At 46.3% G+C, this 17547-nt stretch overlaps 7 protein-coding genes across 7 annotated transcripts; 4 read left to right on the forward strand and 3 right to left on the reverse strand.

Annotated features, from left to right (window-relative positions):
• Positions 1-42: 42 nt before the first annotated feature.
• GLAREA_09038 (uncharacterized protein) lies at positions 43-577 on the forward strand (the record flags this gene model as incomplete). The annotated part of the gene is made up of 4 exons (XM_008077999.1): positions 43-176; positions 231-353; positions 413-471; positions 522-577. The coding sequence occupies 4 exons, from the start codon at positions 43-45 to the stop codon at positions 575-577; spliced, it is 372 nt and encodes a 123-aa protein (XP_008076190.1).
• A 931-nt stretch (positions 578-1508) lies between these two features.
• Positions 1509-2108, forward strand: GLAREA_09039 (uncharacterized protein; the record flags this gene model as incomplete). Its single annotated transcript, XM_008078000.1, has 2 exons — positions 1509-1668; positions 1717-2108. The coding sequence occupies 2 exons, from the start codon at positions 1509-1511 to the stop codon at positions 2106-2108; spliced, it is 552 nt and encodes a 183-aa protein (XP_008076191.1).
• Positions 2109-7954: 5846 nt separating this feature from the next.
• On the reverse strand, positions 7955-8970 carry GLAREA_09040 (ACT-like protein; the record flags this gene model as incomplete). The annotated part of the gene is made up of 2 exons (XM_008078001.1): positions 7955-8135; positions 8189-8970. 2 exons carry the CDS (start codon positions 8968-8970, stop codon positions 7955-7957), a joined length of 963 nt encoding a protein of 320 aa, XP_008076192.1.
• Positions 8971-9310: 340 nt separating this feature from the next.
• GLAREA_09041 (Eukaryotic type KH-domain (KH-domain type I)) lies at positions 9311-11277 on the forward strand (the record flags this gene model as incomplete). Its single annotated transcript, XM_008078002.1, has 8 exons — positions 9311-9524; positions 9575-9831; positions 10023-10044; positions 10103-10155; positions 10203-10367; positions 10415-10623; positions 10672-11203; positions 11254-11277. 8 exons carry the CDS (start codon positions 9311-9313, stop codon positions 11275-11277), a joined length of 1476 nt encoding a protein of 491 aa, XP_008076193.1.
• Positions 11278-11434: 157 nt separating this feature from the next.
• GLAREA_09042 (SET) lies at positions 11435-12130 on the reverse strand (the record flags this gene model as incomplete). The annotated part of the gene is made up of 3 exons (XM_008078003.1): positions 11435-11762; positions 11815-11941; positions 12028-12130. The coding sequence occupies 3 exons, from the start codon at positions 12128-12130 to the stop codon at positions 11435-11437; spliced, it is 558 nt and encodes a 185-aa protein (XP_008076194.1).
• Positions 12131-12300: 170 nt separating this feature from the next.
• Positions 12301-13331, forward strand: GLAREA_09043 (uncharacterized protein; the record flags this gene model as incomplete). Its single annotated transcript, XM_008078004.1, has 2 exons — positions 12301-12368; positions 12431-13331. The coding sequence occupies 2 exons, from the start codon at positions 12301-12303 to the stop codon at positions 13329-13331; spliced, it is 969 nt and encodes a 322-aa protein (XP_008076195.1).
• A 1325-nt stretch (positions 13332-14656) lies between these two features.
• On the reverse strand, positions 14657-17522 carry GLAREA_09044 (uncharacterized protein; the record flags this gene model as incomplete). The annotated part of the gene is made up of 3 exons (XM_008078005.1): positions 14657-15501; positions 15564-16523; positions 16730-17522. The coding sequence occupies 3 exons, from the start codon at positions 17520-17522 to the stop codon at positions 14657-14659; spliced, it is 2598 nt and encodes an 865-aa protein (XP_008076196.1).
• Positions 17523-17547: the final 25 nt, after the last annotated feature.

The raw sequence follows: 17547 nt of genomic DNA on the forward strand, positions 1-17547 counted from the left end.
GACCCTTCCGAGTAGGTAGCGTCTCCCACGTATACCGCCGTCATGCTTACATCGACAGACCGATCTTCTGAAGAAATTGATCAAACCGACAACGCTACGCACCTGAAGGCGGTTGCCACGGCCGCTGGCAACCAACCACGCTCAGAAGCCCCTGAAATGAGTCTGCCTTTCATTGGGTATACTTTTAAGCGTTTCGAAACCAACTACAGATGATTGCTATGTCCTTTTAGCATATTAAAGCCACTACCAAACTCACCATCACTCTCCCAAAGTCTCTCGATGGAGAACCCAAGCGCCGGTACTCAGGCCAACAGCAATGATCCTCGAGTAAGTGAACCTTGGATTCCACAACGGTAAGTCGTCCGAACTTCGAAAAACACGCGCATGACTGACTCTGACAGCTGCTATGCAGCGTGCCAACACAAGAGAGTCGTACTGCAAAAATATGGTGGAAATTCCAGGAAGTTCGCGGTAAGTCGTATCCTCGTTGAAAAGTCATGAGATTGGCTGACAATAACAAGCAGAAGTGCTGCATCTGTTGTCTCTAACGATCCTGCGTCCAAATGGAAGGGGATGAGGGGCCGAGATCCCATGATACCCAAGTCCTGGTGACTCGGTCCCTCCTTCCCAAAAGAAGCAACCAACCTCTTCATAACCATCAAATTCTGCCTCTTCTTGTCGCTTGGAGTTAGATGACACTTACAATTGGGATCCTGTCAAACGCACAAGGCGTCGCTGAGTATCATGTATAAATTGGAGGATTCGGTGTCCATAATAGTAGTACAATAATACCAAATCTTTGTTTGCATCATTCCACTTCTGCTTTATTAGCTCGTTTGTCGTTGTATCCTAAATGAAAACAACGTATTAGTGAGATCCGAAAGTCCAAGGAAAATACGGGCTCTCGTTCAAATATTATCCAGATTTACCCTTATACCGTCCAGGACCTTCTGAAGCTCAAATCCACCTGCTACCCCATTCCCGGAGGCCCCTGGTCCTAATTGCACTATTCTTGTAGTTGTGGCCAAATCAGGTGTTGTTTCATATACCGATAACAAATTGAGCGCCAACCGAGGCCTTGAATATCCCACCCACTAATTACAGCTGCAAGAACATATGAGAGTAGTTTATATATGTCTCTATCCCTTCAAAGATGGAAATGAAGCTTCGCTTGCCTGAGAGCCAATGGATCACGTGATTCAACCCGACTGTCTGGGTAAATAGAAGCTATTTCCAGTTTCCACACAACGATGATTATCTTCTCATTCAAATTGATTTGAGATATAAGATGTAATTACCATAAAGAGGTAAGAACGGAGAGGGATTGTTGCCTATCTCACCAAGTAGATAATACAACCATGCGTTGAAAAGAGAAGAAAGTACAGTACTGTCGGTAAACGGCGCTAAGGCCTTTCATCTCTGCGCGGAACCAATTCGCGAGCACAACACCAACGATTATAACAGAAACAATTTGGCCAAATCGCTGTGCTAAATCACAAAACTAGAAAATGTCACCACGTCAGGAAGATTCGGCTGCGGAGCAGCAGCAGCAGCAACCGGAGCTAGAAGTCGAGGGGGTAGATGAGAGCGAGGGGGATCGACAAGATCGTGCCGCAAGCACAACAACTCCTGCAGCCGGAGTACTGGGAGCACCCAACCACGCGTCGAGTGAGTGCTATAGAGCAATAGTCAGGAAAACGTTTGCTAATTCCTCAGCGAGCGCCAATATCACACAGCCAGTCAATCCGCAGGTCGTGCTCGCGCCTCCAACCCAGCCCGCCCAACCCGCCCAAGCTGCAGCACCCGCTACAGCCATGGCAGTCCCGCTGCACGATCTTCCCGGGCTCGCGCCCAACCAAGTCATACCAGCGGGGTTCCATGAATACTTGCTTGGCCACGTCCTCCGCAAGCTACGAGCCGGCGAGCCTGGCATGCATCTCGGGGCGCTTCCCGGTTCCTTGCAAGCAATGGTGGATACAGATGCAGCTGGTGAGGAGTCTGACCGCGACGCAGATGGAGAAGATAATGATCGCATCTCGGGGGACGAAGAAGAGGATGAAGATGATGAAGAAGAAGATGATGATAGTGAGGACGATGACGAGGAATAGTATGCCAACGAGGGGTAATAGGGTCGCATGACGGTAGAGTATAGCATTCAAAAACGAGATTAAAAGCAGCTGTTTGCTGCGCACATATATATACGCGCGAACGATTTCCCTTTTCTCTCCATCTTACAGTATAAGATACTCTGTCCCAAAGGGTATTGCAAGCAAACTGGGCTTGGTACTTACTTTTGGGAACACAAAGGCGGGGTACACATAAGGCCTCAATCCAAACAATTGGGAGACACTGGTCAGTACTTCCCATCCTTTAAAATCATTTAATGACAAAACAGCTTTTTAGGAACCTCTCTTCGTCACGGCGACGGCGACGCCGACCTCGAGATGTCAACGACTGTTAAAAAACATACAATTGCAGCATGTATGAGATCCTGACACGAGTTACAACGCCGTTGTCCGCAACGGGACAATTGCAGAGACTTCAAGAAACCGCACAGACAAACAAGCGCCGAAACTACGTGATATTGCTCGTTCCACGTTTGACTGAAAACCCTTAGGGCGCGCTCAAGGTTGGACTTTGACTGCGACGCTCAGCTCCGTTCGAGATCACAAATTATAGCCAAGAGCTTAGTCTCAACGTTGAATCGTTCATTTCCCATTTGTGCTTGGAGCTAACATTTCGACAGATGGATTACCTCAACTATGCCCCCTTCTATGAAAGTTACCAGGCGGGACATAGTTTCGGGCACAACGCTTTCAGGTGCCACGGGAGCGGCTTTCCTACTGATGATATATTTGAGTCCCGTAAAAGGATAGAGAGAAGACATCCAGCCCGTAAAGCTCGCTGGTAAAAGGATGGAGCACTTGCTATACAATAGTGCCTCACAGTAGCAGCCCAGAAAGCTCCGCTTGCAACCAGCTACCCTCGACATGAAGGAAAGCTCGAAGCACTGTGCTTTTGGCAACCGGATCAAGTGATCCAAAACTGGCTTCGCAAGCAAAGGCAAACCATCAAGACATAAACATGTTTTTCCATGAGCCTATCTGCACTTCAAGTGAAGAAAGCGAGACGAGATGAAGTCGTCTCGGGCCGAAGTCGCCGATCATCTCCGGTGAGGCTTGACCGGATTCAGGGATAGTCTCGAGATGATCTCACCGTGAGATGATCTTCTTCACAACCTGCTACTTTCAGCTTTCCCTATTCCACTTGGGGGATCGCATGTAACAATGAAGACATCCATGTTTTTGAAAAAGATACGCAGAAGGGAACGAAGCAAAGCATAAGGACCTTTCTTGACCGGGGCATACGGTGTATCCCATCAAACGTAAACAAGTACGAGATTGCAGAGCAAGGAGATTAAACTTCATCGAACAGAGCAGCGCAACGAAATCAGTACAGAAGATGAAATGCTGCAGAAGGGTCCCAAGAAACACCGCTGTTGGTTTCCTTGAGAGCAAGTTCCTATCGCCCGATCCATTGAAGGCCCGAGTAATAGGTCTTAGGTTGATCCAAAGACTGCAGCTGCTGTAGAGGATAGAAGGGCTTGTGAGGACCGCGTCAGGTCGTTCAACGCAAAGCTGATCCGTAAATGTGTTTCTTGTACTGTGTTTCGTATTTTCTCAAGGAATCCTGTCGTTAAGATACTCCTTTAGTCGTGTTATGAACGCACGCTGTGTATCTCGAAGTCGTAGTATGTAATCTCTTGATTCTTCTCTCCGCGTCGCTTGTGGGGTAATCGTAGATGAGAATCCGCGTGGCATTGGCACCACCGCCGCGTTTGGTCTCGTCGTGCGGTCGAGCAATCGATCCTTTGATATACATTGACTCGCTTTCCCTTCCGTAATATCAGCTTGAATGTCGGATAGCCCGCGTGATGTTCGAATTGTTGGAAGATGAGGAGGAAGCTGTGCAAGAGTCGTGCCATAGGGGTCGCTCCTTCCATCAAGCTCTATCTCGGAGGGGCTTGATATCGGACGGCTCCATCGAGAGCTGCCGGTTATGAGTTAGCTTTTCATCGTTCTATAAAGGCCAAGCAATTGTTGGTGTTGTCTTTTGGTCGAGGGGTTGTGATTGCGGTCGGCTGTGTGAAGAGCGGTCGCGCTTGCCTCCTCAACAGCCATCAATCCATCAAAGGGGAGAAGAAGAAGGCAATACTTTATCAACATACCATTTTAGATCCTCCTCTGCCCCTCTCTATGTATTTTGAAAGATGTAGGACGATTTTGTCGTTGTTGTCGTTGATTTCGAGCGTTTGCCAATCTGTCTCGTTTGCGCAATGGAAATCCGAAATCCATCACTCCGCTTTCAAGATGCAGTCTGCCGAGTATGCTGAGTCTTTTCCAACGGAATGTGAGCTTAGACTGGCGTACTTCAAGTGTTTGCTGGAACAAATTCAAACAAAATGTTATTTTCACAATGACTTGACGTTGGAAAACGGGGTGAGGGTGGGTAGGATCTGCAGAACTACCAGCCCGCACGGACCTAAGTTTATTTCAACTACATCCTCTGCTACCCCTCTACTGACTGTAAAAGAGCATGGGATTTGGTATCTATTGTTTGGAGCAGAGGTTCAGCATTAACCAAGCTGTGAAATTCAAGCAATTTTTCTTCACAGGTTTTACAAACAGCTTTCAGGTTTGGGAGGCATGTTGTAGTTACTTGCTTGTCTCTCTGGGTCTCGCAATGTGCAGCAAGTCAAAGAGAACCCAAGGAGAGCTGCATGGCCTTTATTGATCCATTTTACGTCTAATCTATCCCTTCCAGTGTTTATGCAAATTTGACCTCCTATCTTGTGTGTTCGCTCGGCTTCCTCTCGACCTCAACTGCTATTGTCCTCCTTTCCGTGTGTGCTGCGAACTCGGAACATGCTTGACGCTACTTGTGCCTAGATCTGCCACTATTTGTCGATGGGAATCCACGAAGTACAGCCCTTCTCCCCTCTATTTCAGAGCAACCGAATTAAGCGAAAATATCGAGATTATTTCAAAAATTGCTGTATTCGTCGTTTCCCTGGTTCTGGTAATGTTGAGGAGAGCAGGCGCTTTTCAGCTTTAGAGTGTGAATAATTCGGTTGTTGTGGAGAGCTAGGGAGGGAAAACACTGCTCCCTGGGTGGATCGGAAAGCGGCACCCTAGTCTCCATAACATTGGGTTCGAGGCATCTGCGAAACCCACTAACGACGGACTTCCTACATTATAGATCACCTATCCTACTGCGCCGATGGCACTGCGCTACCTGTAGTATGGCTGAAAGAGTCTATGCCACTTTATCTACGCACCATGCCAATTATACCACCTGAAGAGACCTGAAGAAGCAAGCGCTTGCCGATTTCGAAGAAGGGTGGAGACTAAGTAACGTCTCCGACGCCGATCAGAGTGGGAGAGCTAACAGAAATTCTGGCTGAATGCAAGGGATAACTAGGTACGAGAAGAGAAACAGTTTTCAGTAGCAACGACCGCTTGACTACCTTTATAAATAGTCAAATACAGAGCTCCGACCCGGCGACAGCATTTATCGAGATGTGCCATTTCGATGGTAGCAAACCTGTTCAAAGCACCAATGGAGAAAAGCTTTTGAGGGCCAGGAACAGAAGCCAGAGCAGGAGAGTGCCTTGAAGCAAGAGAACTTCACAGGTGCGGAGGATAGTGTCACGGGTACGGCAGAGTCTGTCACGGGTACGAGGGATAAAAATCAAGGATATCTAGGAGCAGGACGCCTGGTAGAACTCATAGGACCTAAGAGGGAAGGCAGAGAAGAGAAGGGTAAAAAAAAGACCGTTCTGCTCATCTCCACAACCAGAAGAAGCCCCTTCGAGAGCGGGTCGCTTTCGGACGTGTGATAAGTACCAGGATTCAGCAGGTAGAGCCTCAAATGGTATAAAAAGGGGGAAATATTAAAAGTAAAAAGAGAGTGGAAAGACAACAGGTTTCTACTACTTCCCGTGACTCTTGTCGAGAGTGCTATACCCTTTTACGGCCAGGGATTTGGAATGCAAACCATCTATCTCGAACTATGTCATCAAAAAGATTGAGTGGTATAGCTGGATTCTTCGGAGATGGCTATCATTGCACACCTAAAGAGATACTGTAAAATCATTGGAGCGACAAACAAGTTTACACTACCATTAAAGACTCTGGCATGTAAATAATGAATGGAAAGGAATTTACCAATCACAACGAGAGCCACATGTTCTTTCGTTCACAAAACTTCCCTCTCAAACTTGATTTTGAAGAAGGCTTCCTTCCAAACTATGACCACGAGGTACATGTGTCCTTGTATTAGCAAAAAGTATCATCCCACAAACAGTACACCAGTACTCGACATGATTCTCAACGCGGCCGGAATTTACCACCAGGAGTTCAGTAACGAGAGATCGACCAGACACGATTTTCTTTTTTGGTTGGGTAATTGCTGAGGCATTTAATAAAAAGTCTAAGTCAAGAAATTCATAGGTTTTGGTCGTGGTGTTGAGTTAGTTATTATGGAAGTTCTTGGGTGCGCAGAGAGTTGAGCCGAAGACTGGTGGTAGATAAAAGGCCAGGACGGCGCTATGTCCTTATTTGCGAATCAAACATCAATCAACAGCTCTTAAATTTGACTTTTTGATATACTTCTAAATGACGACTAGACAAAGCTGAATATTTCCCCCGTATCTGTATTAAAAATACGCAAACTTGCACATTTAATTATTGGGTACATTTCTAACATCAGGGGATGACTCCACATAAAAGAAACGGTAAAGCTGCACATATCGTCATAAGTTCAATTTCAAGGAGTGTGTACAGCCACCTGTAGGAAATTAATTAGCACTTTTACTAACTGAAATAATGAACCCGCGGGAAGGGATTTCAACAACCAGATGATTTACAACTCAACGGTTCTTTACCTGAAATTACGACATTCATTTAGACTCCAAAAGAATAATCCATGCTACAAGTCGAATTTAGAACATTCTGCAATAAAAATTATTCGGAGCTAGATAAAGTCTCACAACAGTGGATGTCACATAAAATCGCCATCCGTCACAGAGACTATCTGCCTAAAATAAGTGAAAATCAAATTTCCAAACCCCACGCTTTCAAAAAGAATTACTTAAGCAAGACTAGTGATCAGAATACTGGAAGTAGAATATTGATATAAGAAATGATATGTGAGAACTAAAAGAAAATTGCACAATTATTAGGACAGGAAAACCTTAGTCATATTGATCATTATTGATCCTTGAAGAACGTCCTAAAATATCTAAGGAAAATGACATAGTATACACGGAGACTACGAGAACACTTTCAATAATAATAAACATGTAGTAGACTTCGTCAACTAAACATGGTCTGAAAGACTTTAGGGAGGATGTGCAAATGAGCGAAGTGAGATGTGATATTGGGATATCTAACGAATTTGATAAATTAATTGAGGGCACTGGATGAAGATTTAAGAGTTGTCACTTAGGTACGGTTTGGTGTGTAATATTGAGAATGCAAGACCTCGCTTTGGCATTTCCTTGGTTACATTATTAACTTCGATAGAGGAATTGCAAATGTACCAGTAGGTACCTAATACCTATATGTTTGAACTCATCGCTTATGTAATTGAATCGATTGTGCCGTGGAACAAATCTGGAATCTCCCAGGGCTTCAATGTTGCGGGGAATCGCGCAGAGAGTCACGTAGAGCATCAAATTATACGAATCAAAAACGTCAAATTCAATAGTCTAGATTGAACGCCCAGTCCAAGCGAGGCCAGCACTATCTACACAAAACCACCTTTGCACTATATCCATTCTGCACGAAATGCACTGCCATGGAAGCTGCGATAAATAAACGCCTAATTGCTCCGACCATATTTTTGCACGTGAGTTCTCCTCGTTATCTATCTTGCTCGCAAGGCCAATGGCTTATCCTGGTGGAAGAGAGCTGGCATCAACAACATCCTCGGCATCCTTTAGCATCTTCTCATCGTCTGGACCGTAAAGTGGTGAGCGAGGAAGAGCCATGAGACCAGTTCTTGCCGACTCCAGAATTCCGAAGGGTGCGATTAGTTTCATGAATGAGTCGATACGCGTGGGTTTTGCCGAGCTTCATGACTGTTAGCAACTTTCACGTGGATGCGAAAAGGATGTTTAGCTTACACTTCGACAATGCAGCTGTTTGTGCTAATGTCCAATACTTTCCCACCAAATTGATGTGTGAAATAGGTAATTGACTTCAAATGCTCGTGCTTGTGTCTCAACGCCTGACTGAGCGCTAATTTGCTTGGGTGGAAATCGGCATTTGACCGCTCTGCTCTATCCTGGGACGACTGCGCATCCTCCATGCTTTCTGGGTCGTTCTCTGTGATCTCTCTGTGATGAGCCTGCAACTCTTCAAAGTATTCCGGCCCAAGGATATTGATTTTGGCCAGCAACAGTTCGCGCTGAACAAGTGCAGCAGGTGTGTAATCCAGAACAGCCCAGACAGGCACTAGATCCTCCAATTGTCTACGTGCTTGCTCCACTACTCCATCTTGTCCAGACAGCACGATTGTCATTCGCGACAAATCCTCAACCTCGGTATTGCATACAACGAGAGAGTCGATATTGAACCCACGAGCCGCAAGAATACCAGAAACTCGAGAAAGCACACCGGGTTCATTCTGCACCAGGCAATTGAGAATGTGACGCTTTGGCGGGGTCAAAGAGGGCGAAGGTGTTTCGTAGAGAATGTTCGAGACGGCAGCTTGTGCGGACCAAGATGGTGGAGCATCTGAGGTTGGAAGAGGATATACACGCTTGTGGAGAGCCTTGTATGCCAGCGCTGACGTAGATGAAGCTGTTGATTCTGATCGCAGATGCTGACGGGCAAGCAAAGCGTTGGGAGTTCGGGGAATCGCAGCGCGAATTGGCAACGCCGTAAAGAGTTTTCGAGACGCCATTGGGACGTATGTTGTACCTAAATAGGCACTGGTATATTTGGAAAGCAAATGTCCCCCTCAATGTCCTCTTCTCACCGCAATTGAGCTTGTCAAAAAATGTCGGAGTCAGAAAGGAAATATTGGACAAACGACCGATGAACGGAGCCGAGATGTTGAACTTGATAAACTCACCCACTCTCAAATGGTGGGCCCGAGGCCTAGGCTGCCAGGTGAATTTAGAGCTAAGGCAGCCTCAGGCATGAGGCTGGAAATTCATACATTTCTTCTCACGAACTCACAGGCCATTTTGCGCCCGCAATAATATCTCGCATTTACATGAGAACGAACCCATTCCGTCAATATGGATGACACAGAAAGACGCACCGCGAAGCGATCGCGCTTCGACCAGAAAGAACCAGAGCCAAAGAAGGCATCACGATTCGACAGACGGTCGCGTTCGCCGCCTGCCAGGAAATCCGAGTCGAGACGCAGCAGAAGTCCCATCGATCGAAAGACGGAAAGCCCAGCGACCACGGCGGCCAAGAAGCCTGCAATCGACCCTGCCGCTGCTGCAGGTTTGTGCTCTCAATAAAAATCTCATATGACTCTGCTAATTTGCGCATAGCTGCCGCGGCTGCCAGAATCAATGCCCAAATCCAAGCCAAGAAAGGCATCCAGCACGTGGATGTGCCTCCTATTCAAGCATCCCTCAAGTCTCCAGTGGCCCCGTCGCCAGTACCTGCTAGAGATGGAGGGGCAAAAAACAGCGTCGCACATGTAGACGGTGAGATGTACATGGACGATGGCGATTACATCAAAGACATTGTAATAAATGACTTGCGCAATCGTTATACACTGACCAAAGGAGATACTCAAAAGATGGTAAATACTCCTTGTGTTGTACTCCACTGATAAATCAAGCATTCGTTCGATGGGACAGCGCTCTGGACATACCCTCATTTCATATTCAATCATTACATTTGTGTGGAGATTTCAAGCTTACCAGAAGCACGAATAGCACACACTAAACAAACCTCATTGGCATCTGCTGACTCCCGCTGCGTGATATTTAGATTAAAGAAGAAACCGGAGCTGGTACGCTAAACCTACCTACAACTTAACGTTTTATAGATGAAATGTTGACCGTTTGAAGATATCACCACCCGAGGAGAATATTATCCAGACAAAAGCATGTCCACGGCTGCAGTAAGTGATTACCAAATATGTTTGCGGATGAGTCTGACGCAACGCAGAATCCACCACTCTTCCTACACGTCACGAGCACGACTAAGGCGGGCCTTGATAAAGCGGTCTTGAAAATTGAGGAACTAATGCAGCAGGAGCTACCCAATTTAGTAGACGAACGAAGATTTCGACGAAGGGAGCCGGATGCAGTTGAAAGAGATGAGTTTGGTCGAGTGAGTGTTTTATTCTCGAAGTACGGGCAGTCACTAACAATGCACAGCGCAAATGGCCCGAGGAGAAGATTCCAATTGACTTTGAACCTATTCCGGGATTCAATCTTCGCGCTCAAGTTGTAGGTCACGGGGGCGCTTATGTCAAGCATATCCAACAGGAAACCAGATGCCGAGTTCAAATCAAGGGAAGAGGATCTGGTTTCATGGAGCATGGCACTGGCCAGGAGAGCAACGAGGATATGTATTTGCATGTCGCGTAAGTAGTAGTAAATCTGATGATTGCATCGTCGCTAACATTTAACAGTGGCCCCGACCCTGCTGAGGTGCAGAAGGCAAAAGAGCTTTGTGAAGACCTATTGCAAAATGTCAGAAATCAATATGAAGAATTCAAGGCTAGGCCACCACCACAACGTGGATACGGAGCACCAAGCACTGGTTATGGAGGTGAGAGAGGTTATGGTGATCGAGCTCCTGATAGATCGAATTCGTACGGAGGTGATCGTGGTGGCTATGGGGGTTATAACAACTCTCCCGCCCCTCACACTCCTGGTGTAGCTTCTGTAATGAGTCCAACTACCCAATCTGCACCAGGTGCTGGCAGTCCTTCACAAGCCGACTACGCTGCTCAATATGCTCAATATTATGCAAATGGCCAAGACCCATACGCTGCATACGGTGGTTATGCAGCATATGTTCAGTATTATCAACAATACATGGCAGCTGCTCAGGCCGCCCAACAAGCCGCACCACCCGGGGCTCCAGGATCTGCTCCACCACCACCACCCAGCGAAGCACCACCGCCTCCTCCACCAAGCTCGGCCCCCGGCTATAATGCTGTAAGTTGCGACAGATTTTGACTCCTGAGTATTGCTGACCAAGGATACAGGTGCCTCCACCTCCAGGAATGTAGCGTTCTTGATGGTCAAGATCTTTCAAGTTTTGCTGTCACTCCCGGGCATTTGTTGATATGAGCGGTGGGAAAAGATTGCAGGATACCTCGTGGTTGTACACTAGCAGAAGCCTTCATAAATTAATGCATTACAAACGTCTCTTTACAGATCCCTACATTACCCAATGAAATCGATATAGTTCATAACTTCCGTCCAATCATCAGAATCTTGATGCACCGGCTCTTCGGTATCTTTAAACGTAAGCCTCTGCCCATAAGAGATACAGAGTTCTTCCCCTTTCTGGATATCTCTCAAAGCCGTATAAGTCATTAATTGTCGTGCTACATCTCTTTCCCATCCCACATTCTGGTTCGGTACAGAATGATTAAACATGCTTCCCAGTCCTAAAATCACAGCTTGTGTCATTGTAGGAATTTTTGAAATTCCATTTTGATTTGGCTGCATATTATTTTCTTGCTTTTTTGGAGGTGTATATGGCCAATTACTATGAACCAAATTAGTTTGAATAGTAAATAGATAACTCGCGTGCGACTTACTAGGTATAGTGATACAACTCCGTTTTTCTAATATATTCCTCATTTTCCACCGGATCGAGAACCAAAACCGGACATACTTCTATAACAGATCTCCCTGGTATATCTTTATTCGCAAATACACCTCTTCCTAAAACCCCACATATCAATCTCATATCACATCTCAGAAAAGAAAAACGCACAGACACGTGGAAAAGAAAAAAATGTGGGAATTACCTTTCGGCGTATCCAACACCAAAACCAATCCATCGGCCCTCGTCAAAGGTATCTTGTCACTTTCTTTACCCGAAACCATCGAATCGGATCTTGAGCCTGCCATTGGTGAGTCTACCGATTTTTTGCTGTATGGCGTGCGGATAAATTGAGACATGGGCGAAAGGGGTTGAAGTAAGGCGGTGTATGGGCAGAATCTGGTGGGACAAGGACATCGTCAGAGCTTCATGGTTTGTGAATGAGGTAGGTTGTATGGATTAACGAATACATGAGAAGATGGCGCAACAGCGCGGAGCGGCTGATGCGGTGAAGGAACCGCATTCTGTTTCGTTGAAGGTTTTACGGTAGTTTGATTCCCATTCCCCGCATACGATTCAAGAAATCATCTCTAACTGACGATATACAGACTCTCCAGACCATCCCTCTCCCTCCAACATCCCCTCCCAACACCACCGTCCTCCTCTCAAGATGTCCACCCCAGCCAAACCGCATCCCTCGCCTACCCCTCAACGACACCCACCCCCTTCATCCTCTCCCCCCTCCTCACCCTCCCCCCCTCCTTCGGCTCCGCCTACGTAGGCGAAACCTTCTCCTGCACGCTCTGCGCCAACAACGAGATCCCCGCGTCCACCGCCTCCAAAACCATCTCCTCAATAAGAATCGAAGCAGAAATGAAGATACCCTCACAGAAACTACCTATCCCACTCGTTCTCGGCCCAGACACCTCCACAACCCCAGACCAAACCCACAACAACCCAGTAGCCGATCTTCCCCCGTCTTCCTCCCACCAACGCATAGTCTCCTACCCCCTCAAAGAAGAAGGCTCCCACGTCCTCGCCGTCACAGTCACCTACCACGAATCAACTCCGACCTCAGGCCGCGTGCGCACATTCCGTAAGCTCTATCAATTCACCTCCAAGGGATGTATGGTCGTACGCACAAAAACCGGTCCTCTCCCCTCCTCCTCGCTCCGGAAATGGGCATTAGAAGCCCAGCTCGAGAATGTCGGGGAGGAGACGATCGTGCTTGATAAAGTGATTCTGGAGACGACGCCGGGGTTTGTGAGTGAGGCGGTTAATTGGGATGGGGATTGTCCGGTGCTGGGACCGGGGGATGTGGAGCAAGTGTGTTTTGTGGTGCAGGAGATTGGGGATGGGGAGGAGGTGACGGAGGAAGAGAAGGAGAGGAGGAGGGAGAAGGAGGTTATTGATGGGAAGTTGATTTTTGGGATTTTGAGTCTGGGCTGGAGGGGTGCGATGGGGAATCGGGGCTTTTTGAGCACGGGGAGTTTGGGGGCGAGGATTTGAGGATGGTAATGGGGACTTGGTGAAGAAACGGGAAGGGGTTTATAGTTTGAATGGGGGTCATGGCTAGAAAGTGGAGGATATTTGGGAGTATTCTTATCAAAAGGTGACATAAATATAGCCTAATGTCTGGCCGGAAACATGATATTGGAGGAGTTATCTTATACATCACAACCATTCAGGCGAGGGGATTACGAATCTTACTACATTACTTATCAGACCACAGAAATTTAGCGTAAAATAAAAAAGACAAAACATCAATACACTAGTGTCCTGATTCCAATTGATAGTCATGTGAGATGTCTTTTCGCCTTCAACAGAACAAACAAACTTTTCTGGAACTAAAATTTCATGGCATGGATCTCTAGTGGATCTGATAGACATGTGACATGCAGCACTTTACTCACCAATTATGGAATGGAGCAACTCCGCCATGGCAGTGCTTAATACAATGAGCGAGTGACCATTTCCATATAATCAGCGAGTGAGATAAGGAATTAACTAATTCCCTACAGTCAACCAATTAGAGTAAAAATTGAATTTTTCAGATATATACTATATAGATATATGAGCAATTTTTAAATGCTACTCTCACCTAAATCGCCATATAAAATCCAACTTCCCGATGTAATAGCGCTACTAGCCATGAGATTAATAATACCATCGCCTGGTTCTCTATATAAAACTAAAGTTTAGAATGTTGCTATATAATAACTACTGTTTAATTAACATGAACTATAAAAACCACTTCTTACTACGGCTCTTTCTACTAACTTTACTCTTACCTCTGCCTTTTAGCTATATAGATAATATAATATTAATTAAGTAATGTTACGATTATTGTTGCCGATTACAACAAGTATTCAATTGATCTTAATCACATGATGGCGTTTGCGAGCTGTCCAAAAATGACGTTGATTGCAATACTTTGTGAGAACATAATAATTGATCAGTTACTAATAGCACCCACTAATCATCACGAATTGACTAATTCCTTAATATATTAGTCAATTACTCATTGTATTGACGAATTCCATGCCCGAAAGCGTCATTTCCATGATTGGTCAGTAAAACACTGCAGACATATCTTCTTAGAGTTCAGTAGAAGAAGAGACTTTAATAGGGGCCCTCGAGTTCGTGATCGTACTCAAGCAGTTCACAGCCTCGCACAGCACTCATGATACTTAGAAATGGCAGTATTCATTCACATCTATTCCAATGTATGTACATCCCCAAACACTGTCAAAAACCGAACACCATGGCCCGAGACAAACCCGAATCTACCTAATCCTAAACGCCTAAACACCAATCCTCAATTGAAGAAGCCATCATATCCTAACCTCAGCACCAATCCCACTCCCCGCGTACCAAAACTCCTGGTTCCAATGCTCAATCCTGATCTTAACCGTACCCTTCGCATCTAGTCTCAGTTCCCCTCCAAGCGCCTCACGGATCTTATCGTACCCCACAGAATCCAAACTCCACTGTACCGGTAAGCGCGGACTCTTGCTTCTCCCCGGCGTGACTTTGAACGGGAGATCGTAGTCGATGTGGCCAACAGGCTCGGTGTGGTTGTAGAAGGCGGTAGCGTTGATGTGGGTGATGAAGATGGTGGTATATTGTAAGGGGGAGATGAGAGTGAATTCTGCGGTTGATGACCAGAGGTGGAATATCGCGTTGTCTATGAAGTGAGGTTTTCCATCGTCATCCTCGTCGTTTTCGCCTGGCGAGGAAGGGGTGTGAAGGCGGGGTGTGGGGATTTCGACAGCGAATTTAGAGAGAGTTTTGCCAAGTGAGGGTTGAAAGGGGATGGAGTCTTTATGGGTTCGAAATGTAAGTGTGGTGTTGAACCCAGATACGTATTGGGATAGAAGCTCTCGTCCAATGTGTTCCGCCTTTTCGCCTCCAAATGTTGACGGATCCCAGGAAGCTCTTACAATGATGCCCGTGTTATTTCCTCGGACGACGTCTATATTTGTTGCGGTAGCGTCGCCGAGAACAGAACCGTTGTTGATTACGTGAATGTTGATATAAGGTACATGTGCGGTATATTCGGTAGGATTAGTAAAGTTGACCCTAGCCTCAAATTCCAAACGGGTTTTGCTGGTGGATAAAATTCGGAGATTGTCGACTCGAGGCTTCACATCTGCAAAGCCGCCGTCCGTAGAGATCGCTAAAATCTCGTCAGCTTTTCGGTGCAGTCGTGCTGATATCAAGTAAAAACGGCTTCCTAACGTTTAATAGGAACTACCCCATTTGCGGGCATTTTCTTGACTTGAACTTCACCCAAAACAGTTAATACCTTGACGTCAACAAGAGCATCCACGGTAAGAAGAAGAGGCTTCCCGAAAAATAGTGCCTCTAAGACAGACGAGAAAACATCATCGTCGGTGACAATGAGCGGCGCTCCCTCAATGCGAGACTTTATTTCCATATCCGCACCGTTCGAATTCTTGTCATCGATCCGTCTAGATTGAGCTTTTTGCCAATCTTTTAGAACGAGATTCCCCAACTTCTTGCCTTTGTATAGAACAGTGGCAGTAGCTTTTACTTCGCTGACATTGAGACCAAAATTTATCTCCTTGGGTAAAGCAGCGATCACAAGAATACTTCCAGATATTTGAGGATTCTGTGAGTCCGATCCTGGTGGGGACAGTGGGTCTGGTAAGCTGAAATGCGTGTCCGTCAGAGAAAAGTTCTTGATGACATTGTCGAAAGTGTGACCTGGGAATGGTACAGGGACTGTAACACTGGAGATGAGTTTCGTGAGCCATTTTGGTGTATCTTTTGAGGGTTCGGATGATCCTCGCACAAAAACGGTAGAGTCACGGCCTTTGATATACTTGTCCAGCAATAAATCAAGGGGAGACGAATCGTTGTTCGGGCAAGGACGTAATAGTGGCGGAGGTAATTGACTGACAACTCCAGATACATGTACATTTACCTCGGATTTAGGTTCAACGTCAACGGAGTCGGTAGTCGCATCCGCTAGATGGATGAATGGATCATCTTGTCCGCAATTTGGGACAAGGATGTCAAAACCGAGAGATGGAATAGTAAACTTAACGGGGTAGCTGTTGACAAGCGACAGTGAGACATCCGCTGCCATTCCTACTTTGCCGGTGGAAGGAATTGGAACCTCTTGAAAATTAAGTCGTGTAATATTATACGACGGAATCTTAGGAATGTCGTTGTCTGTTTATCCGAGTTAGCGAGGATTTTCCAAAAGGGGTGACGTGCATGTTGGAGGTACAGAAAGGGAACTGAGGAATTTAGAGTTTCATGAGATTGGCAAAGGAATGCCGCTCCATTGATGCGCAATTGAATAGTACGATCAAGCTGCTAAGCTAAAAACTTTTCCCCAAGGTAGAACGACGCAAAGGAACGATAGAGAGATTGACCTTCAAAAGTAAGAGACTCTGAGATGCTCTGAGTGCCAAGAAAGAATAAGCCTGATTTCAAGCCAACATTGGCTTTGCCCGTTACGCGTACTTTCTGTAAGCGACCATCCAACCAGTCGTTCGCAACTTGTTGAATGCCATCGACATTTCCTGGCTCAAGAATTGATACAAAATCGATTCCTGTGATATGACCATTTCGAATATCAACAGTGACTGGCGGCACATCCGCTGTACCGATAAGAATGTTGCCATACTCTGGCAAATAGACCTCCACCGTAGACGCTTGACTTTGAACCTCACGCGCAATCCACGTTCCAAATCTTCCAATATTCCTGACATTCTTGTTCTTGACTCTCGAGGCATCCATCTTGAAGTTGGCTTGGATCCTAGCTTTGACGCCGGTCTTGGTGAACGAGTCTATCGATAACCCGGTTGGCTCAATGACAAGAGCTTCTTTCGCATATTCCTCCACGACCGCTGGGGCAAAGAAAGCCCCTATGATAATGGCCACTGCCACCAAGCCAAGTACCGTGATAGCTACAATCGTTGGCCATCTGTGGCCGTCCTTGTCAGACTTTCGTGCAGCGTTTCCATTCTGTATTGACCGTAACGACGAGGCTGCGGGTGATGCTATGTATTCATCCTCGTTATCTTCCGAGCCATCATAACGTGTAGTTTCGTCCGATCGCGACAGCAGAGGCTCGGCCTCATGTGAGGCATTCGACTTGTTCGAGCGCTTGGAGCTTGGTCTGTTTGTACCTCCTAGCACGGATGAGGAGCCATTATCTGACATATTCGCGGTATTGGGTGGGTCGCGA

Source organism: Glarea lozoyensis, assembly GCF_000409485.1.
Source record: "Glarea lozoyensis ATCC 20868 chromosome Unknown GLAREA1, whole genome shotgun sequence".
NCBI classification, from domain to species: domain Eukaryota; kingdom Fungi; phylum Ascomycota; class Leotiomycetes; order Helotiales; family Helotiaceae; genus Glarea; species Glarea lozoyensis.